General features: G+C 36.6%; 1 protein-coding gene across 1 annotated transcript; it reads left to right on the top strand.

Annotated features, from left to right (window-relative positions):
• The first annotated feature begins 4,360 nt into the window (after positions 1 to 4,360).
• Positions 4,361 to 22,246, top strand: LOC127623744 (calmodulin-1). Its single transcript, XM_052098227.1, has 6 exons — positions 4,361 to 4,503; positions 15,337 to 15,367; positions 15,457 to 15,600; positions 20,200 to 20,306; positions 20,424 to 20,559; positions 21,296 to 22,246. The coding sequence occupies exons 1-6, from the start codon at positions 4,501 to 4,503 to the stop codon at positions 21,322 to 21,324; spliced, it is 450 nt and encodes a 149-aa protein (XP_051954187.1). The 5' UTR covers positions 4,361 to 4,500; the 3' UTR covers positions 21,325 to 22,246.
• Positions 22,247 to 24,103: the final 1,857 nt, after the last annotated feature.

The raw sequence follows: 24,103 nt of genomic DNA, 5'->3' as shown, positions 1-24,103 counted from the left end.
TATTTTACACAATTTCTCCTGATTTTACTGATAAATAATAAAATAAGCATTTGTGAACGTCAAAATGAATTTCAGAAACCAATTTTAAATGAATAGTTCACCCAAAAAGGTAAATTCTCTCATCATTTACTCACTCTAATGCCATCCCAGATGTGTATGACTTTCCTTCTTCTGCAGAAAACAAATTAAGGTGTTTAGAAGAACATTTCAGCTCTGTTTGTCCTCACAATGCAAACGCATGGTGACCAGAACTACTTCTAAAACATTTGTTCTTTTTAACTGTAAATCTCCACTTTAACTTTCACTTCCACATTCTGGTCTGGAAATTACTTTCACATTCGGTCACCTCCTGGGGTTGGTCAAAGGTGGAGATTTAAAGTAAAAAAAAATTACATGATCACGTTGATTTAAGCACTGGAGTCGTATAGATAACTTTCATGCTGCCTTTATGTGCTTTTTAGTCCTTCGAGTTCTGGTCACCATTCACTTCCATTTTATGGACCTACAGAGCTGAAATATTCTTCTAAAAATCTGTTTCTGTTTTGCAGAAGAAAGAAAATCATACACATGAGATGGCATGAGGTTGAGGAGATTATGAGAGAATTTATATTTTGGTGAACTATTCCCTTAATCAAATATGTTTAATGCTCCATATTCTTTTATTTTAATGTTCTCAGTTTTTAATTTCTAAGAATTTTACTGAGATTTTCTAGAGTTTCTCTGAATTTCATTATTCTAATCATCAGAAAGTCACAGTAACAGACAGTGCCTGCAGACAAAAAACATCCTCCGAGAGAAGAGCGATTCATTTCCCTGTAAGAGAAGTTAATTACTAGAGGACCAGTGGCGGCTTTCCTACTTCTGCAGAGATTGACATGATTATTCCAGTTTTTTCCCCATCTTATTCTGTTCCCTTTAATTGTTTAAAATAACACACATCACACACTGTACTATATTTTCAGATGTGTGCGCTGCAGCTCCTGTCTGTCAACAAAGTCAATCCCATTTAAAAGCGTTTTAGGAGTATGCTACAGTATAACAAACGAAACACTCTGAAAGTGCTTTAAATCCACTAAGAAAAATGTTTTCTCAATTTTAAACCGAATGCTGCACAAAAAAAAATGCTTTGAGAAAACTAAACCAGAGAAACAGTTTAAAGGCTGCCTTCTTCCTTCAATTTTTATTGACCACTGCATAGCAGTGAGAAGAGTGATATAAATGCCTCCCTGTGATATAAAAAAGCAAGTAATGAAAGTCTCCCGTCAGCAGAAAGCTGCAGTCTGTGGCCCTTCACAATACCAGTACTGCACTCCATAAATCAGTTGAAGGATACAGCCTCTGCCTGCACATTCAGCAAACACAGTCTGACTGTCTGTCTGTCTACTGTATCTGTCGGGCTATTTAAAAACATATCCATCTAAATGATCTTCCACACCAAGTTTACTCTTAAGGAAACTAGGTGTCATGTGAGACCATGTTTTGGCATAGGTCTTGGCGTATCTTTAGTTTTTAGTGTGACTTATATTACTGAGAGTCTTATAGTAAATAAAATGTATGAAATTGAATTATTTTTGGGTTTTTTTTACTCTCAAACATGCCACATCCTTTATAAATGTGTTTTTTCAGGCTGTCATATATATATAGTGTGTGTGTGTGTGTGTGTGTGTGTGTGTGCAGAACATGAATATAACTACTTTTGTCATTGAGAAAGTATAAAGTAAATAACAACTTAAATAGTTGGGATACGATGCACAGTCTCGTTTGTTTTCCCCTGAATGTGATGCAACAGGGCTTTGCATTCTAAAGCGGTTAGAGCTGCTGTTCAGGTGATTTGCAGTATGAAGTGCTGATCGTTCAAGGTGGGTATAAGCCGATGCGCTCCGTCTGTATTCTCATAGCGAATGCACTGCAGTGTGATACATTATGAGTAATGCAGCCAAAAACGTTCTTTCTAAAGTAATAAAAGAAACAAATATTTTTGATAAGTTTTTACTTGAAGGCATTTATTTCTATTGCACTACTGCCTGGTGCATTGCAGATCTAGGGCGGCCAATAATGCCCCTCCCCCCTTAGCATTGTGTATAATATTGCAGGTCCGCGTTAACCAATCAGGTGCTCTGTAACAAAACGACGCAACAAATTCTGAAGCGAAGGAATATCCCAGCGTATCCTTCCGCAGAGGGAAACTAGTGCACCACATATCCCAGCTTGCGTGAGCGATTGTCCATCATAAAGCCGGCAGAACCGACGGAGCACGATTTTATTTAGTATTATGCAAGATTTTAAATTATCTATCTATCCATGCTACCTGTCTGTTTGGCTGTCTGTCTATCTATCTAATGTCTGTCTGCCTATCTGTCTCTCTAGTTTATCTATGTCTGTCTGTCTACCTGTCTGTCAAGGCTATTTGTCTGTCTGTCTAGTTTATCTATCTCTTGTCTGTCTGTCTGTCTGTGTAAATTTGACAAAGTGTTGTATTTTTTCTGGAGACCAAATATAACTTTTGTAGAGGGGTCTTACATTTGTTCCTATGCCCAAAAGGGCCAACTAGGAACTCAGAGGGAACTTTACTAATATCTTTCAGGTCATTTTGGTTTTGAATGAATTTTCCTCAGTTCCTTTTATTGAAAAATCTGTATGGGAACAACCAGAAAAAAAGGGTCTCCTTTTATTAGAAGAACATTAGATAGAAATGTTCTTTTTAGACATTTTACCAATCAGGATTCTATGGATAACTTGATGAAACAATGCAATGCCTTAATGTTGTTAAAATAAAACTGGAATTTTGTTATGAAACCATCGGACAAAGGTTCAGCCAGTGATTATGGATAGTAGCCAATATCTTTTACAAGCAAATATGCCTCTTTCAAATTCAATACAGGAAGAGACCCAAAAACGCATAAGACAAGTAGTAAATGTAGATACTTTATGAGAAAAAATATATAAAAAGCAATTAAGGTACATTTTAGGCCCAGATAATCCACATGCGTGTCAGTTTTATCTCTTACCAAAAATACATAAGGATCCAACAACATGGACGGTTCTCTTTGAAGTTCAGTGTGGTCAGCCCATAGTATCGGACTGTGGCTTGGCATCATGTCGGGTGGCAGAATATATTGATTATTTTTTAAAACCTCTTATCACAGATGCATCCCAGTTACATAAAGGATACATATCATTTTGTTCAGAGACATAGAAATATTGTAGTAACTGAAAATATGTTTTTGTTTTCTATTGATACTGATAGCCTCTATAAAAATATTGATACAGCCTTGGGACTCAAGGAAGTAAAGAACAACATTTTGAGATATCCGGATCCAAGAAGATCCGTTGAGATCATTCTGTCACCGCTGGAAATGGGTCTAACTAGAAATGATTTTGTATTTAATTCTAAACACTATTTACAAATACATGGCACAGCTATTGGAAAGAAATTTGCCCCAGCTTATGCAAATATTTATATGGCAGACTGGGATCAAACTATTTGTCAGAAATGCCCTGTTATACCTGTCATGTATTGTAGAAATTTGGATGACATATTTGGGCATATCACAGGACATACACAATGTTTGAGACCCTTTAAGGTGATAGCAGCATCTAGAAGATATCGAAATTTAGAAGATATGGTAGTGCATGCTCGATTTACACAACATTCTGCTTATAAACCTAAGTTTCTATCTTGGCATCTTCATTTTCCTACTTGGGGAGTCCCATTTGACAAACTTTTACATTGCAATGTTGCAGTGATTAATGTTATAGTGTACAAAGTGTGGGGAATTATACATAGCTGAAACAAAACATACCATAGCAGTTAATTTAAAACAACATTTATATCAGGTGGGTTGCCAGAAGCCTGGCAAAATATTATATTATCTTTTTAGAGAACAATCATTTACAAACCTTAAGATTTCAGGCCTAGAAAGTAATCGGCGAAAAAGAAAGAGGTGAATTTGCTAAAAACAGCCAACATTTTTAAACCAAAGATATTAATAGAATATAGTTCTAGAATAATTTTGCTAAGGCTTCTGGCTAATTTTAACCTCACCCCTTTTTTCTGATATTATCAATTTGTAGTCCTGGATTCCATCCCTATACCGACCCAATATATCTTTAAAAGTTCCTTGTCATAAGAAAAATGTTTAGGGACTTTTATTTTGAATATTTATTTAAATAGCTATCAGAGTCTTTAAACAGTGTACAGAGGTGTTATTTGGCATTTAGTAGTTATTCCATCAGCCCGACGCTCAACATAAAGTCTATTTACTACACTGGTAGGAAATAGTGCGCGCTTCGTGCTGAGTGCGCTGTAACGGCGCGTGTCATTGGCTGAGAGGGAAAGGCGGGGCGTTCCGCTCGCACTCAGTCAGGAAGTGAGTGGCGGATGAATACACGTCCAGTTCTCGCCGAGGACAGAGTCAGAGCCGCACCAGTGGACGCGCATCTCGGAGAGACCTGCGTTTAGTCTAGTCTGGAGATTATCACTCTCTATTCCCTACAAATATGGTACGTAATCTTTTATGTCATATAGTGCGTTATGGCTATTTTAAGCCGTACGCAATTGCTCTAAAACAGCCTGTTTACCCTGATAAACCTAATAAGAATATACAATATGTTGGTAACATCCAGAGATCATTTGCTGTTTGGAAAACGTCTTAAACCTTTTATATCGGTATTTATTCCTGCCATTGCAATCTAATCTAGTTTAGCGACGCAACAGTCAAACTCAGAATCCACAACTGCGCAATTCTTACATTCTTTATCTTACATACGGGGTACACACACCAGATGATGTGGAATAAACACGTTTCTCCACAGGAATACATGCAATAAATTACTTTCTTAATGTATCCTATAGTACAACACGGAGGTGTTTTATTTACATCGACATGACAGCATATTTAAAAGCTGTGTTTGCGCGCGCGTGTGTGTGACAGTTTATCCAGGTTTAACCTGTTAATTAGACAGGCGAAGTGGTAGAGGGTCAGTGGGTTTGGATGATGAGGATGTTTATGCTGGTGTTTGTTTTATATAATCGCTGGTACATGATGGTAGATGGTGTCTCAGATGAGGATGTGGCTCTGTTGCATCATCCATCTCTCTTTTTATACACCCTCTAAAGACTGGATTTCCCATCTAAAACCACTTTACAGACATTTAAAGGCCTCCTCGCCAACATGCAGTTGTATTTTAACCACACCACAATGTTGCATGTGTTATAGGGTGTAGGCTTATGGTAATGGCTGCACAGTTTCCTGTATTTTCTCTGTTCTCATTGCAGCTTATGCAAATAAAAGGTGTGTCATGGTGAAATATCTGTCATCAGGCTTTTGTTTGCTGTTGAATCTGTTGAGGGGTTGTTTGGGTTTTCATAAATGATGTAATTGTGGTGCATTCTATTTGATCAGAAGCGGTTGGTTTTTGATGTATTTTCCCATAGGAAAAATCACAAATGAAATCTCTTTATTATTTCAGTTGTTTCTCTTAGACATCCAATGGAGACTTTAACTTAAGGAATGTTCCGGGTTCAATGCAAGTTAAGCTCAATCAACAGCATTTGTGGCATTGTGTTGATGTACATAAAAAAAACATTTGATTTGTCCCTTATTTTCATTAAAAAAAAAAGTCTGAGTACAGTGGGGCACTTGCAATGAAAGTGAAAGAGGACAATCCATAAACATTACAATGTTTCAAAAGTATAGCCACAAAACGTAAACAATATGTGTGTTAACATGGTTTTAGTGTGATAGAAGTTTTAACAAAATTATTCATATAAGTGCTTTTATAAATTTATAAGCATCACATTTGTGTCTTTTAAACCTTTCCAAAATTGGCCCCCAGTCACTTCCATTGTTGGTGCCTCACTGCAACCTCCATTTTTGCTTTTGTGATTATCAACATTGTCACAAATGCTGTCGATTGAGCTGAACCTGGAAAATTCATGCTCACCTTTTCTCCTGAGAAAACAAGACTATTATAAACGAATGTGTTTCTGTCACATTGGGTTTCAGAAGTGATTTCAAGTTTCAACAATGCTAAGATGTGCCAAGGTACAAAAGTCTCAGTCAAAAGTCAGAAATCTCAAATTGAGAATAAAGATTACTCATCAAAATCCTCTGAGATCAAATGATCTAAGCTATTCTATCCACATACATTTTAGCCCTACGCTCTGACTGTATATGTCAACAAATGTCTTTTACCCCTAAGGAAATTTAGGAGAAACAAATTTATTCTTAACTGAGAGCTCCTTTTGTGTCTACATAATTTTCTTTGGGTTTGTGTATGACAAAGTATTCCTGGGCTGGTATTGTCCTATAATAGACATCAGCTTTGTGAAGGTGTTTTGATCTTCATGGCATCTTTGTATTGGGCCTGCATACATTATATTCTAATAGGGTGGAATAGCATCTGGTAGGAGACAGCTGTCCTGGGTGAAGTTATGATGTAATGAAGCCTGAAACTCAAATGTTATCTGTTTGGACTCCTGAGGATTATGAAGTGTATTCTGACCTACATTCATTTGCCTGGAAATTTTTTAATGAGCCATAGAACAGCATTTTAGACAAAAACATCTCGCACAAGAAGGGTGACGTTAGTGTCACAGTGCACAAAGTGCACCAGACAGGATTCAGTTGTGTACTTTCTGTGCGTTATCCTATAGAGCTGAAGTGACTGTGAATCCTATAATTTGGGCATTCAGGTGCGTTCCCAATGAAATAAAATAGTGCTGCAGCGATTGAAATTTCTCATATTTCAGTTTGCATCACTGTTCTTTAGTCATAATTTTGGTAAGTAGCTGACTTGGTATGTCACTATTAGGGGTGCACCAATAAGGAAGACAGAACCAATATTTGAACACAGCGATTAGGCACTTGACCACAAAATTCATCATGTGCATTGTGCTGCAATGTCGACACCTATTGAAATAGACAATATAGAAAACAGATTAACAATTGAAAAGGGCTTCTGACTAGGGATGCCCATTTTAAGACATTTTCATAATCGATCGTTGTAGAAATTAATGATCAATAAATCGTTAACGTTAATGTCGCAAAATATGTATGTAGCCTATTGTATAAATATAATTTATGTTAATACACATAAGGAATGCGAGTGTTGCCATTTTCCTCTTTAAAATATTCTTAGTTCAGTGTATTATAATAGATTTAGGCTGTGTTTAGTTCAAATTTGTAAATTCTTAATTTAGTTAATTAATTTCGGCTACTGTTTAAAATGTCCTTGTATACAAGTTATATCACGTATGCATATTTGAGATCGATTTTCTGTACCAGCAGAACCAGCACAACTATCGTTTGAATCTCAAAATGACCAAATATCAGACTGGCCGTCATTTTGAGTCACCGGCCAAAATTGGAAAAGTACCATCAATCACATGTTTAGGTAAAACAACATGTTGTTGCATATGTTACTTTTGGGAATTGTTGCATCTTGACACTTGCTTAAAGAATGTGTGTCTTTATTATGTTTATTTTGACCTGCAACCACCTCACTGTTAGACCGTACCATGGTTTTTCTACAGTAACGTACTGGCAACACTGTTGCCAGCTATTTACTGTAAAAACCTGATAACGGTAAGCTACTGCAATTGTTGTGTACAGTAATTTACTGATTACTGTATTTGGTAGCTGAGGTTTATTACTGTAAAAATATAAATTGTATAGTAACTTGCTGTAAATATCCCTTTCATTATAATTTTTTATATTTGATTGTTGTTATTATTATAATATACAATTTATGAATAATAAAGGAAACACTTTATTATTTTTTTATTGGAGCATGACAAGAAAAATGGAGCTGGATCATTACATACAGTGATTCTATATAGTAAAACATTAAAGGGATAGTTCACCCAAAAATACTAATTCTCATTATTTCCTCACCCACATGCCATCCCAGATGTGTATTACTTGCTTTCTTCTGCAGAACACTAATAAATATTTTTAGAAGAATATCTCAGCTCTGTAGGTGCATATAATTCAAGTGAATGTTGGCTAGAATTTTGTAGCTCCAAAAATCACATATAGGCAGCAAAAAAGTAATCCATAAGACTCCAGGGGTTAAATCCATGTTTTCAGAAGTGATATCATAGGTGTGAGTGAGAAACAGATCAATAATTAAAGTCCCCCTTTTTTTTTTTTTTTCTGTAAATCTCCACCTTTGAACAGCCTCAACCAGGTTACATGCGCAAAGAATGTGAATCGTCAAAAAACAAAAGAAGCTTAATCTGGAAGTGAGATTTAACCACTGGAGTTGTGGATTACTTTTGTGCTGCCTTTATGTGATATTTTTAAGCTATTAAAAAGTTCTGGTCACCATTCACTTGCATTGTATGGACCAACAGAGCTGAAAAATTCTTCTAAAAATCTTTGTGTTCTGCTGAAGAAAGAAAGCCTACACATCTGGGATGACATGAGTAAATAATAAGATATTATTATTTTTGGGTGAGCTATCCCTTTAAGTAAAAGACAACACAACATATACAGCAATTAAAAAGGTAACAAGGATACAAATGTATACAGATTGAAGGAGAAGTTGTCATCAGTCATTGCAGGGCCACTAGGATCAAGTGAACACTGAAATAATAATATATGATCAGTGTTAATGTTAAGTCATAAAGTCATCACACACAGTACTCTCCAAAATCTCCTTTAACCGTGTGGCCGTTTACATAAGACACGTTTTTTTGCCCAAAACAGCAAGATGAGCACAACACAATAGTGAACGCGTGGGTCTCGTTTATCGTGACACACCGTCTTAAAAACGCAACTCTCACGATGCAAGAAAAAGCAGCCTAACTTGGGTCTCGAAGCGCATTTTCAAACGTTGAACTGCTTTCAACTGACGAACCGTCTTAAAAATGCAAGATTCAAGAAAAAATCAGCGAGACGTGACGCAGCGATTTAAGACATAACAACACTTAAAAATAAGGCAGATGGAAAGAAAGAATGCATCCTTTGTGAACAGCCCCAAAGTAAACTGTAACCTTTCAATAAGAAAACAGTTTTCTTATTTTTCTGTAATCATTTATCTTGAATTATCGTGTTATTACTGCTTGTACTTACTGAATTTGATGTTTTCCACTCGGATTCCTTGGAATCTGCTCTGCTGAAATACAGCTTTCCCTCAGACAGGTGTGCGGGGCGTCAGGTACCTGAGGTAAAGTTTGCATGTCACCGTTGGGGGTGGAGGAAGGCCGAGAAAGAGACAAAGCCAAGATTACAGTTCATTATCATTACAAATATACAGTTTATCTTACTACCAATACCAAACACTTCATCGTTAAATTTACCTGCAGTTGTCTCTTTGTGTACTCCATAATAAACCCTGATGGCGGAGGCGCTGAAGGCGCATTTTTCCTCTAGAAATGTTATGAGATCAAACGGAGTCTGCCTATGTGCGTGATAATGCAAATAATTACTGGGATTTATGAATGAAAAAAAAAAGAGTGGACACCGAAAGACGTAATCCCTTCAGGAAAAGACATTATGGGTTTCGCGCTGATATACAAATGCAGTCATTTGCTGTATTTAGTTACAGTTTGTTACTGTAATTTAATGAATGATGTCACAAAAATTACCCATGATGATTATAGTATAGTAATTTACTGGTAATTTTACAGTTATTTATGCTATAAATACAGTAAGGGTTAACAGTGTACTTTCCATTTATTGAAAATGGTCCACACAACAGGACAGATAGTCTTCCTTGGTTGATGCTGGATGGCAGGGAGTCCCAGAGCAGTTGTGTTTGTCCTCTGGTGCAGTTCCCCATCTCCCAGACAGGGGTGAAGGGGGTAAAATGGGTACTGGGCACACATACAGCTGGAATCAGGAAGGCTCATTTCCAACAACAATCCACCATTATAGCTGTCAATAGGGCTGGGTGATATAGCAAAAAACTTATATTGTGATATTTGTCATCCTTTTGAAGATGCTCAAAAAAAATGTTTGAGCAAAATGCACATTATAATTTTCTTTTTTTAACTTTTTAGAATGTAGAATTTTTATAATTTTATCAATTAATATTATCTCATGAAATTGTATATGCAATAATGATACAAGCTGTCGATGTTTGAAATAATGTGTACAGTTTACAAGGAATAGCTGCCTTTACATTCATTTGTATAACAAGTACTAAAATTGTACTGTCACTTTAAGAGTCTCTGGCGTACTGAATCTCACTGACTCGCACAGTGTTCTGGTTCTTTAACAAGAGAGAAGTCCCGTTTTTTTTTTCTTTCTTTTTTTTTTTCCACATCCATGCTGTTTATTTAAAATAAATTTTTCTTTTTTTGTTTCTTTATCTGACTGTAAGGAACAGAAATTATATTAAAAGACACATTATTCAATGAAAGTGGATCTCATCTTTAATGGACACGTTGCATGGAAGAAGTGGTCCGTTTTCATTTCAAGCGCTTTTCATCATATCAAGGTGATTTTTTTTTCCAGGTATTCCATTACTTAAATTTCTAAAAGCTAAATTCAAGAACTTTAAACACTTCAAGGACCTTGCGCGAACCCAGTAAACAGTGTAGAAAAAAGACTATATCTTCCCATCTCTATTCTTTATACACCAATCAGCCACAACATTAAAACCACCTGCCTAATATTGTGTAGGTCATCTTCTTACCGCCAAAACAGCGTGCGAGGAACAGGGTGAAATGTACAAACTTATGAACTGATAATTTGCTCCTTTACTTGGGATTTGTGTGTGTAAGGAAGTATAAGTCATTGTTATTGTTGCACTTCTAGTGTTCATTTTCCCAGGAACTGCTACGATATGTTCACAAAGCCATGTAAAAATCATTTTGTAAAAATATAGGTATAGTAACATGATTGTATGAGACCATGTTGAATGACTCACTCATTTGGAAACTTGATGGCCAAATTAAAAGAAGTGCATTAAAATTGTAGCGATATTGACAATGTTGCTTAATTTTATATCGCCATCAAAATCATTGCAAATATGTGAATATTCAATATATCTTCAGCTGCAACCACTATTGTACCAAGCATGCATGCATTAGAAAAGATCTTAACTCCGTTATCTTAGCAGCATGTCATATGTCATGCGAGTATGGCTGCTTAATGCACAAATTAAGTAGAATGATTAGGAAGCATGAGTCTTCCTTTGTCTTTGGCCCATTAGCCCCTCTCCCCCTTTATAATGTGGGTTATTTGTTTCACTAGCATCCACTTTAGCAAGCTCTTGAGAGTCCTGCATTACTCACAAGCCGCTTTTCCATTATCGGGCAACTTACAGCGGGACGTTGTTCCAGCACACCATCCATGATCTCGAACCATGGAAAATAAGTTCAGTTTTTTGGCAATTTTCAAACATTGTATAGCCTTCATTCTTCAAAACAATAATTGACTGACAAGTTTCTAGACAAAGATGTTTCTTTTTTGCCATTTTTGACCCAATATTGCATTCAAAAACACAAAGACAATGTTAAGTTTCATTTAATGAACCAAATAGCTTTCAATTGTGTTTGATATAATGGCAAGTGATTTTCTACTTCCAAATTATCAATTTATCATGATTACTCAAGGATACAGTGGTGGAGTGATGGCTGCTGGAAATGAGGCCTGCCTAGATTTAATCAAAAATGACTTTTTTCAAATAGTGATGGTGCTGTTTTTTACATCAGTAATACTTTTAGAGCAAATATCTTGAATATGCGTATATGTTTTCTTTAATGCACAGAAAAAACACATCAAAATACACTTTAAGATACATACTCTTAAAGCAAGTCTAAATATCTATGTTGCTTCTCAAGTAAATGTATCTTGTTTTAAGGATTTGTAGACAATGTTTAATGGAAAACAAGACGAAAACACTTGATAACAATAAGAGTTTTTGCAGTGAAATGTTTTATTAAACAATACAAATCCAAGTAGTTTTCCCCTTTATTTCAGTGATTGTCATTTAGAGGTATTTTTAAAAGATCATTTTGTACTCTTTATTGTTATTAAGCACGTTTAATACAACCTTTTAAGTCGAGGCACAAGCTGAATAGTCTGTTAATCTTTGCTATAATCGCCCGAATTGTCGATTATGAAATAATCGTTATTTCCAGCCCTAAATTCATAACAGATTACAGAATACATCATGTAAAATGTATTTGTAATGTATTCCATTAGATTACTCAAGGACAGTAACATTTTCTAAGTACTTTGGATTACTTCTTCAGCACTGGTAGATTTGTTTTCACTTATTTTGACTATAAAAACTCAAAATACAAAATAATAATAAATGATGATAATAATAAAAGACAAAATATACATGTTAAAATACATTCTCTGAGAAACCTAAATATCTTATGCAGTGTTGTTTCTAAAACAAGATAAATCAAACTTATCTTATTTTAAGGATTTTTAGATATTTTAACAGGAAAAAAAACTATAAAAATATTATTATCAAGAATATGATTTTTGCCCTAATATAAAAGGTCTTACTAGAAAAAAATAAATTCTGCTCCAATGTGAATTTTCTTGATAAATAAATATGATCATGCCTGGAAACGTGTGCATGTAAAATGGCTAATAATAGCATTTTAGCTTAGTGTAAAGCTGACAATTTACACAAGGTTTATTTCTATTTCTTTTGCTACAAACTTACTTCAAATTTCTCTGTTTGCTTGTATGAATGTAACACATCATAAGAAAGTGTTTCGCCTCTGTTCAAATTCACTTTGGATCAAATAATGTATATGTATAAATGTTTTCCATCTGAAAGGAATAAAATATTAAATTAAACAAATTACAATAAAATGCAAAGTAATCTCTTCAGTAATCAAAATACTTTTTGAATGTAACTGTATTGTAATTACCAATTATTTAAATGATAACTGTAGTGGAATACAGTTACTTGTATTTTAAATATGTAATCCCATTACATGTATCCTGGTACTCCCCAACACTGTTTATGTATATACACCAATCAGCCACTACATGAACACTGAATCTCAAAATAGTATTCTGAGATTATATTCTTCTCACTACAATTGTACTGAGGTTATCTGTTACTGTAGACTTTGGCCAGACTGGTTCGAAGTGACATTCTCTGTTGACCTCTCTCATCAACAAGGCATTTCCATCCACAGAACTGTTGCTCACTGGATATTTTTTGTTTTTGGCACCATTCATAATAAATTCTAGAGACTGTTGTGCATGAAAATCCCAGGAGATCAGCAGTTACAGAAATACTCAAACCAGCCCATCTGGCACCAACAATCATCCATGCGATTATCTAATCAGCCAAACGTGTGTCAGCAATGTAGTGCATACAATCATGCAGATACAGGTCAGGAGCTTCAGCTAATATTCACATCAACACATCAGAATGGTGAAAAATTTTTTATCTCAGTGATTTGGAGCGTGGCATGATTGTTGGTGCCAGACAGGCTGGTTTGAGTATTTCTGTAACTGCTGATCTCCTGGGATTTTCATGCACAACAGTCTCTAGCGAGCGAGCATGTGCGATCACCTGTTACTACACCAAAAATCAGAGATGCAGCTTTCTGAAGGTCAGTTTTCTCAGTGGAATATAGAGGTCTAAGCGGGGTATTCCTCTCTATTTCGGGGTAGCCGGTGCACAAATGTCATTCACTATAGAAACAGCAATGTCCTCCGCCATTCTAAACAGTATGTATCCAATGTGGAAACTCACAGAGCGCTGTTCTATGTAAACAATGACTAACGGATTCACTTTACATCACCAATTGGCTCATATTACACACATAAATTATTTTTTGCCACCACCTGCTGGCTAACATATGTAATTTCAAAAATAAAGCCAGTAACTCCTTACAGATACACTTTCAGTTTAGAACAGCATGAATATGGAGTGATACACACATACAGCTGTCACACCATCAGTGCTCATGGAACTCTCGTCCAGTCAGATTCGAGGACTGGAACTAACTGTGGTGTGTATATGTATGTATATATATGCTACAAGCTTAATTTGGTTAGCACTTAAAAATAGAGCATTTTAACAGAGCCAAATCCATTTCATTTCAAAATAAGTGTCCCCGGTGTGTTTCAGACTTTGTTTATATTCACAAAATATTTCTTTTCAATTCACAGATTAACAAAATGGTGGCCAGTATAGTACATGTTTGAGCTGGAATGAAAAAAGACAATTTCTATGTGGATTGTGCACCAATATACCATTGCAAAGGCTACTTTCTTAATTTTTTTTATCAAAGAATATTTGACATTATTATTATTATTATTATTATACATTGTCAACAAATTCTAGAAATGAACACTTGAGAAAATAAAGAATAAATAAATATAAAATAAATAGCTTTAAAACGTCACTACTGTATGTTCAGTATCAGTCAGTTGCTGACCATTAAAATGAAGAATAAATACATATAAAAATACAATAAATGGCTAAATAAACAACAGTACTGTTTAGTATCAGTCAAATACTATATTAATACTGCCAGTCAATTATTGGCAGGTTGTAAAACAAGAAGCATTTACACCTTCAGAGTCAAGAGATAAACAGCGGCAGCGGTGTGACACTGTATTCTGCTATACAAGTTCAGGGGAAACATTCAACGGTGGAAAACCAGACTTTTAAATATTACTTTTTATAAATGCAATGACTGGAATTGTTCAGTTGAAGAAGGTACCAAACTGTGAATGCTGAACAAAACAGTTCGGTGAATACATGTTTACACATTAGCTTCCACTTAGTTGATAAGCAATGAAAGTAGCTTCGTGATTAGCTAGTTAGCTATAAGCTAGTTGTCACGAAGAGTAAAAGATGAACCAGCATTGCGTCTCACCAACTAGGTAACAACGAAGCATGAAATCAACACTCAACAGGCACAATCCACCACCGCACTGCTGAGCTGAAAAAAGATGCTCTGATACTTACCTTTCAATCTGCTACATTACTGACTGCACTGACAAACTATAGCTGGCTAACAGCAAACAGACATAAGTGACATCGGTCATTGTTTATTAACTTTCCAGTATGTATTTCACAAACTATTTAGCAACTTCCCGAGAAAACACGCTTAACGCTGCACCGCTTAACACTGCACTGTCAGCTCAGAGTCCACTCTGTAAATAATGGATCTCTGCTGGGCATACTACATTATGACACCAATTCTAAAGCATTGTTTTCTGCATTATATGTTCTGAAAAAAGTTTTCATATCTGCGCATATTGGTAAACATATATGCTGATACCGATATATCGGTGAAAGCCTAATATCGGCTGGCCGATATATCGGTTGGGCACTATTACTGAGTAACCAACATCTCTTTTTTTTTTTTTTTCTCTCTTTGATTTATAGGCTGATCAGTTAACAGAGGAGCAGATTGCAGGTGAGAGATGACTTGTATAGCATAATCACTTTTATTTGAGTGTTTTGATGTGTATTTTAAATATAGGCATGACCCTCTTCCCTTCTCAGAATTCAAGGAGGCATTCTCCTTATTCGACAAGGATGGCGATGGCACCATCACGACCAAAGAGCTTGGCACAGTCATGCGGTCGCTTGGTCAGAACCCCACAGAGGCAGAGCTGCAGGACATGATCAATGAGGTGGATGCTGATGGTGAGTGGATTTGAATAAGGTCAACATGAAAATTAAAAGTGATTAATTTCTGCGCAACTAGCAGCACCAAACAGAATGGAACGCAACAGTGTACCTCCATGTTTTGAGCCGTCTTGGTTCTGGAAGTATTTTTCCCATTCATTTTTTTTCCATAGAGATTTCATAAAATCCTTCATAAATTAGTTCTAAGCAATGAACTAAAGCAACCATCTCTGAGGTGAATCGCAACACTACAAACTTCGATTTGAAGCCAAAGGTATTTTGAAAAAGGACATCAACTAAAATAACTCGAAGCATTGAGAATGATGTAATCAAATAAAAAACAATTGAAAGTTTTTTTTTTTTTTTTAAAGTAGGATGAAATAATGTGCACTGACAGCTTCAACATAAACATATATTGTCCATCAACAGCCTCTGAGCTTACAGTAGATCTTAGGTCTTTAAAAGTTATCTTTAAAAATCTATTTACCTATGGGAGAAATGAATGAGATTATTTCTTTCTCTATTGCGAATGACTGTTCCCAAACAAGTTTCCCCAAACACTCCCACTGTCTGCCTAGGCTAGGAATTGGCCAGGATAGGAGGAACCTTTTAAAGGTGAAATGTTTGATTTCTGCTCCTCTAATGGAGCCAATTTTCCTTTCATTTAAAGAGGCTGGAGAAACGATGTGGTTTTAGTTTTGGTTTGCGACTGTCATTGGAGGAACTTGTCCACTCATCGCTATGACATAACTTCATCCAAATGGAGTGACGGTCCTCTCACTCAGCACTACGTCTCTCTAAAGAGTGACACCAGAAATCTCAATTATCAGCCTCCTGTCACAGACCTCTCAGACGGACAGCCGCTAGCACAAGCAGAGGTGATGTGGGTTTGGGAGGCCATGAGAGTTTTGATGCCATTAGTTTCAGAGCCGTTCTGTCGGCCTACATTGATCAGCGAATCAATAGGCCATTGGGATGCGTCCTGCCTCTTTCCCACTGACGTGATCTAGGTCAGACGGCAATAATGCAAGTAGTGGAAAATAAAAGTAATTGCATAATCCACTCTTTGCATTCGTCATACATCTTGTTCCCACACACTCGTCGAACTCAGTTGCTGGGAAACAGGGAAAGAGCTTATTTTGAGAATCGACACTGGAAGTGACCTAAAGATGGCTGATTTCAGCACTATTGTGTGCTGTTGAGTGGCCGTTCTAGTAATGAATTCAGTTCTGCTTTGTTTGCCCCTTTGGTACCTGTCAAAGGCTTTTCTGATATGACTCAACATCCTGTAGCGACCAAAGATCTAATATTTTTACCTACCATGCTAAGATTGAGGCTCATTGTACAAGTCTTCATTGTCAGTGTCTGAAACTGTGTGTGTGTGCATCTCCTGGGCAGTGTTATTCTCACCAACGCAATAATGCATAGAATGTTCATTGATTATGCTGTTTTCTATTTCATCAACGATAAGACAAAAATAATAGATTTTGATGATAACTGAATTTTTCCCCCATTTTCTTTTTTTTATTTATTTATAAAAAAGAAAAATAAATAATAACTTTTCCATCTGCAGTGTCATTGCTTAATTTTCCTCTACTTCTGTCTGTCCATCTGTACTTGCTTGATCCCTCCCGGAATCTACGCCCCCGACATACAGTATTTCACTTGAAGTTCATTATAAGCGGTACACAAAATATGTCTTTTAAAAAAGGAACAAATACATCTTATTATTGCATACCAATAATTGCATACAGTATTATGAGTGCTCACTTTTTAATTGTTCAATAGTAGCCTTTATTCATTTGTAATAATATTTAAATGATATGAAAGGATTAGTTCACCCAAAAAAGAAATTCTCTCTTGATTTACTCACCGTCATGCCTTCCCATAAGTGTATGACTTTCTTTCTTCGGCAGAACACAAATTAAGATTTTTTGAAGAATATTTCAGCTCTGTAGGTCCATAAAATGCAAGTGAATGGGTGCCAAAATTTTGAAGCTCCAAAAAGCACATATAGCCATCACAAAAGTAATCCATTCAACCCAGTGGATTAATGAATGTGTTATAAAGCAAAACGCAAAGTGTGTATAAGAAATGGATCAGTTTCAGAGCTCCTTGCTCACACCACTGCATGAACTCGTACCGCGGCCCATAGAAACAGCTGCTAATAAGGGATCGATGTATAAATATCTATGCAGAGGAGGCTTATGTGCTTATGTCATGCGAGAGGCAATTTGAACTCCACCCTCGTCAACGTACAAACCTCAAGCTGGCCGGAAGCGAACATTTTTCTTACACCTAGCGTTTCACTTCAAAAGACATTAATTAGACCACGATGGAATCGTATGGATCATTTTCATGATGGCTATATGTGCTTTTTGGAGCTTTTAAAAGTTGGCACCCATTCACTAGCATTGTATGGACCTACAGAGCTGAAATATTCTTCTAAAATCTTCATTTGTGTTCTGCTGAAGAAAGACAGTCATGTACATCTGGAATGGCATGAGGATGAGTAAATGATAAGAGAAATTTCATTTTTGGATGAACTGTTCCTTAAGCTTTCAATTTAAATGAATATAAAATAAAGTGAAATAAAAATGAATATTCTAAATAAAGTTTTTAAGCTATTAATATTACTAAGCTTGTGTGTTCTTGTTTGTGGACCTATATGAATTCTCTTACACGTTCATACAGAATATCAGCTGCATGTGCACGTACACTAATCTTAAACTCAGGATCAAAGCCTGAGTTGACAGAGAAAGTTGATGAGCAGCATCATGGTACCAATTAAGCCTGAATTGGTTTGGATTTGTCCACTCAAAACCAATCCTGTAACCCTTAGTTGAGTGTTCAACAAGCTTCATGGGACCGGACCCAGATTTTCACAACAGGGACCATTTGTATTTTGTTTAAAGGAATATTCCAGGTTCAGTACAATTAAGCTCAGGCAACAGCATTTGTGGTATTATTTTGATTACCACAAAAATGTATTTTGGCTCATCCCTCCTTTTATTTAAAAAACAAAAGTAAACATCAAGGTTACAATGAGGCACTTGCAGCAGAAAATGTTTTGGAGGCTTTAAAGGCAAAAATGTGAAGCTTATAATTTTATAAAAGCATTTGCATTTATTCTATTTAAACTCGTGTATCATTTGGGCTGTAAAGTTGATTAAATCATCGTTTTAGGGTTTACAGTGTTATTACGTCATGGTATGGAACGATTGTAAAACTGGATATAACTACACAGAAATGGTTAGTAAGCGATTTTTAGCTAAATAAAATGGACACACATTTTGCTTGCATTTCGCCTTGTGGCTACACTTTTTTTTATTTTATTTATTTATTTATTTTTTCTCCCCAATTTGGCATGCCCAATTCCCAATGCGCTCTATGTCCTCGTGGTGGTGTAGTGACTCAATCCGGGTGGAGGAGGACGAATTTGTTGCCTCCACGTCTGAGACCATCAATCTGCGCATCTTACCATGTGGCTTGTGGATGCTCACGCTATTCTCTGTGGTATCCAGCACAACTCGCCACGCACCCCACAGAGAGCAAGAACCACATTATAGCGACCACGAGGAAGTTACTACATGCGACTCTATCCTCTCTAGCAACCGGGCCAATTTGGTTGCAAATTTTGGTCTGAATAAAATTTACTAAAATTTTAATATTAATTATGAATTAATGACTAAATTTGAAGGACCTTTTTGTCAAAAGCCAAAAACTGTAAAAATTAACACTGCCCCCAACTTTGGTCTCTCTATATTACACCAAAGAATAATCCCACCCATTAAATCACCATCTGCTCCTGCACAGAGTACCATGGAGTCAAAAATCATTGTCCCTTTTAGGTTGGCTAATCCAGTGACTCCACATATCCAGTCAGTAATCCAGCCTGGCTTTGATTACCGCCGGTTTCAGACCTCTGTTGACATTAAACTCTGAACTGAAGTTAAATTCTTATATGGTCAGCTGCGGTTCGTCCAGTCAGACATGGAGATCTGTAGCCCAGTGACTCCTTTTATTATTCATCACTCTCTCTCGAGGAATATCATCCTCTACTAATCCACATTGAGTCTGACATGACTCTTGATCTCTTCAGATGAATCTCCACCTCCATGTACACTCATCCGTTAGATGGTCATTGGTAAGCTGTCGGTGACCACAGTGTGTCCCAGGCACCACTGCAGTTTGCATTATGAATGCACATAGAGCTTCCTAGGCTTATGAATCTGTGGTGAGGTGCAGATAGCATCACCAAAAATCGAATTACATCATTACATTTCGGTCTGATTTGTGAATGGTGGCATATATATTTGGTATAATCACCATTAAAGACGAACACAAAATTTTTATTGAAATCGTCCTGAATATAGGCTTCATATGCTTTATGTCTCATTTACTAATTTAGATGTAATTTAATTCATTTAAAAGTTCAACTTGACCAAGACATAAACATATACAGGTTTTGTAAGAATCACCCCAGTACCTACTTATACATATTATGCCTTACTTAATGGTTGGGACACCTCAAATGACCACTATAGCATTACTCCTGAACTCAGTAAAAGTAATGATCTATCAGTAAAATAGCTATTTTGCTTCATTTTCTCTAAGGCAATGGAACCATAGATTTCCCAGAGTTCCTGACGATGATGGCCAGAAAAATGAAGGACACAGACAGCGAGGAAGAGATCCGTGAGGCCTTTCGGGTATTTGACAAGGTGCATTTGAACAGCAACTTTTTTTTGCATTAATCTGTTTATTTCAGCCAGAATTGACCCTAAACTCAATGTAGTGGCAATGAGGGTAAATCGTGTTGTGTCCTGCTCTTTGTCCAGGACGGAAACGGCTACATCAGCGCTGCGGAGTTGCGTCACGTCATGACAAACCTCGGTGAGAAGCTGACAGACGAAGAAGTGGATGAGATGATCAGAGAAGCCGACATTGATGGTGACGGTCAGGTGAACTACGAAGGTAAGTTCTAATGTCCTGTTAAGTCGCTTGTCAGTGCTTTTCTCTACTGTGCCTCTTTTGGTCTTATTTTATTTGGTAACAATATCAAAAGCTATTATACAGTATTCCACTGTTATACACAACTATTTGGGGTGTGCCATATAGACATTTTGACAGATAACGATGCCCATTCATAATTTTTTACAGCTGATAACCAATATGATTACGAATATTACAAGTCTGTATGTCTCTGTTTTAAAAAAGACAATTCTACATGTTTCAAGTTACATTTTGCAACCTCATAAGCACAGGTTTGGCCCATAGTGGATTTTGCCAATTCCGATAACTAAGGTGGTGGGATAAGCTGATAACGTTAACCAGAAGATCGTTTAAAGGGGGCTGCCATTTTAGAATCACATGACCAGCTGAATACTACTCGCTTTATCTCAGTAACCATCTTGTCATTGGACAATTTCCCTCTTGGATTAAATGAATCATGGTTGATTTTGAATGGAGAATTTCTACAAGGGCATTTGTAACTGAAAACTATTGATTTTGACTGGAAAAGTGGAGCCCCTTGATTAGATGCATATGAAAGCTATTTGGAAATGGGATGCTAATTACCGTGTAAATGCTGCCTTCACTTCTTGATTAAAAAATGAATAAACCATTTAACAATTTAGCAGCTTGGTGCACATCATGGCATTTGGCCAAAAGCAAATGCCTAATCTCATTTTCTCTCCATCTCTCCTCTCAGAATTTGTACAGATGATGACCGCAAAATGAAGCCTCCTTCTTCTGCCATGCCCTCTTAGAAGAGAAAAAAAAAATCAGTCAGATGTTTTACTTGCCTCTTGGGGAAAAAAAATGTTTATTTATTCATAATGTTTCTGTTTTAAAATAATTGAATGTTAAAATAAATTATCCTTCTGTCCACATAGAAAATAATGGAAAACTCTTTAAATATCTGCATGAAAAGATTAGTGATCCTGTCCCCAAAGATCAGTCTAGCATCAGTTATTCAAGAGAAAAATAATCTGTAACTACCTTCAAACTGAAGAAAAACAGCATTTGGTGAACTCTTTCAGTTCCATCTGCTCTTGATAATGTTTGGGCTGGCCATCCTCCTTTCATTCTCTTGTTTTCCTGTTCTTCATGCATGCAGCTTCATTCACGGAGCTCATTCTCCAGCCAATCAGAGCCTGTGGAGTCCACTGAAGTGTTGTATTGTGGGTTTTTGTAATTTAAGAGGAACCATAAGTAGAGAGAAAGCTTGTAAATTCAAGTGTAAAGTGGAATGGGGCTTTATTGTATTGTGGGGGATAAAAACGTAAAAATCAAATAGAAGAAGAAAAAAAAATACAAAAACAATGTCTCAAATGTTTGGCATGATTTATTGTTTCAGATATATTTTTATTTTTGTTGATTTGTTATTTAGTTTTAATTAATTTTCTTTTCTTGGACGGCCTTCTCCTCCGTGGTGTGCTGCACCATGATGATGGAGTTGACGGTGGCGTGTTCTAGTTGGTTGGAGGAGTGTGGCTGAGCCTTCACTTTCTCTCCTCTGTTTCTGTTCTCTTGACCGGTGAATTCTCCCCTACTGTGGGAGGAGTCTGCACTCCACTCTTCAGTTTGCATTCATTCCAAGTTGTACATGCTACTGTTTTAATATTTTCTTCAAATAAAGTGACCATGTACTTTACGACTACTGCTCTGCTGTTTGAGTTGTTCCTTATGTACAAAACTTTATTCAGCATGTGTCTGTTAAAGAAATAGTTTACCCAAAAAGGTTTAATATTGTCATTGTTTTTCTCACCCTCATGTCAATACAAATGTGTATGCTGTTATTATTCTGGAATGCAAAAGGAGAATTTTCAACAACAGTTTGAGACACCAGATGTCGAGCTCTAAAAAACACCATAAAAACATCTTAAAGGTGCAGTATGTAAAAATGTTCATGTAATATTCGCCTTTTTTTTGCCAATGTGTGAATGGCTTGATACGCAACTTAAAAAACAAGACTTTCTAGGTTGCCTATTAAAGCCTGCAGACTGATTTTTATGCGAAGGGATCGGGTCGGTTTTGTCGGGGAAAATCCAAAGGATGTGACATTTTTGTGCGCTCCCTAGAGCCTTATACTGAATCCTGTCTGGCTAAGCGGGAACATGATCGTGGTCGAGCGAAAACTAGAGTGAACATCGGCAGGGCATTTGATTCCTGGAGGGAGCTTCGTTCGGTTTGGGGATCAAAACCGACCCTGAATTGGCATTCTACTTATTGGACAGGTCAGCTTGCATAACTGCAACGCATGTGAAATATAGTGCCATAAGGATTGATCTGTGAAATTGTAGCTAACTTGATCTTGCCTGCTAACGCGGACGAATTGCAAGCTACCTTACTTTGTAACTTTCAAATAATTTAAACAATCTTCTCTTTATACTAAAAGTCAGGTTTACAGGATAAATTTAAGAAGTACGCTGGTTTCTTGATCATAGTAAAACATACAATAGTGCAACATAACTGCAACAGTAAACTGTCTGGTATAGTTCGGTAGTATGTAGCTGTATATGTGTATCATCAATATGAGACGTGATTTTGTCCTGTATTTAAACTGGTCAGATGGTATCATGGCGAAATCGTTCCAGATTCATAATTTAACATTGATACAAGTAGGAAAATTGGGGTGAAATTACCAACCCACATCTCAGAATAGCATTCTGAGATGATCTTCTCACCACAATTGTACAGAGCAGTTATCTGAGATACAGTAGACTCAGTTAAAACCAGTCTGGTCATTCTCTGTTGAGCTCTCTCATCAACAAGGTGTTTCTGTCAACAGAACTGCTGCTCACTGGATGTTTTTTGTTTTTGGCACCATTCTGAGTAAATTCTAGAGAATGTCAGTTTTTGGTGAACTATCCCTTTAAGTGAGGTAAAAGTTTACTTCCCTGCTGTCAGTTTGCGCTTATTCACGGTCTCTTTGGCATCCTTCCTGTTGGAGCTCTAATAGATTAATGACAGAGCACTAGACCCCCTGCGTTCCAACTAAATGACAGATTCCTGTTGAGACTAAGAAGCCATCAAACATGTATTGCCCTATTGTCCTCCTATTCAAGTTCTCCCCTTTCTCGAGGGTCAGTTTACGTAGTTATGTAAACTTTATGTACAGACACAATTCTCTATTAGAAATTACCTGCATAAAGCAAAGCTTATTCTTGACTGCTGCCCACCCAGAGCTGGACACCCTGGCCAAGAAGCAGGAGAGTGTCTCACTCAGCAGACGCACACATTTTGACATTTGAGCTGCCCTGGGGTTAAATTAAGTGTATCAATATTTCACGTGAAAATTATGCACCAGTAAGAGGAGAGGAGGATTTACCAGTCTCCTCCGCTCCTCCTCTAAACCATCACCGGCACAGAGACTAAAACCCTTTCAGATAACTCAGGCACACTACACAGATGCCATTTCCATATTCAGGCACCAAAATCAATTGTGACATAATTCAGTAATGTGTCATTTTACCTAAATGTATCTGTATAAGAGCTTATTACCTGCCTGTAGCTA

Source organism: Xyrauchen texanus, chromosome 30 (genome assembly GCF_025860055.1).
Source record: "Xyrauchen texanus isolate HMW12.3.18 chromosome 30, RBS_HiC_50CHRs, whole genome shotgun sequence".
NCBI classification, from domain to species: Eukaryota; Metazoa; Chordata; class Actinopteri; order Cypriniformes; family Catostomidae; genus Xyrauchen; species Xyrauchen texanus.
The sequence above is the reverse complement of the archived record's forward strand: the minus strand, read 5'-3'. Positions and strand labels throughout refer to the sequence as shown.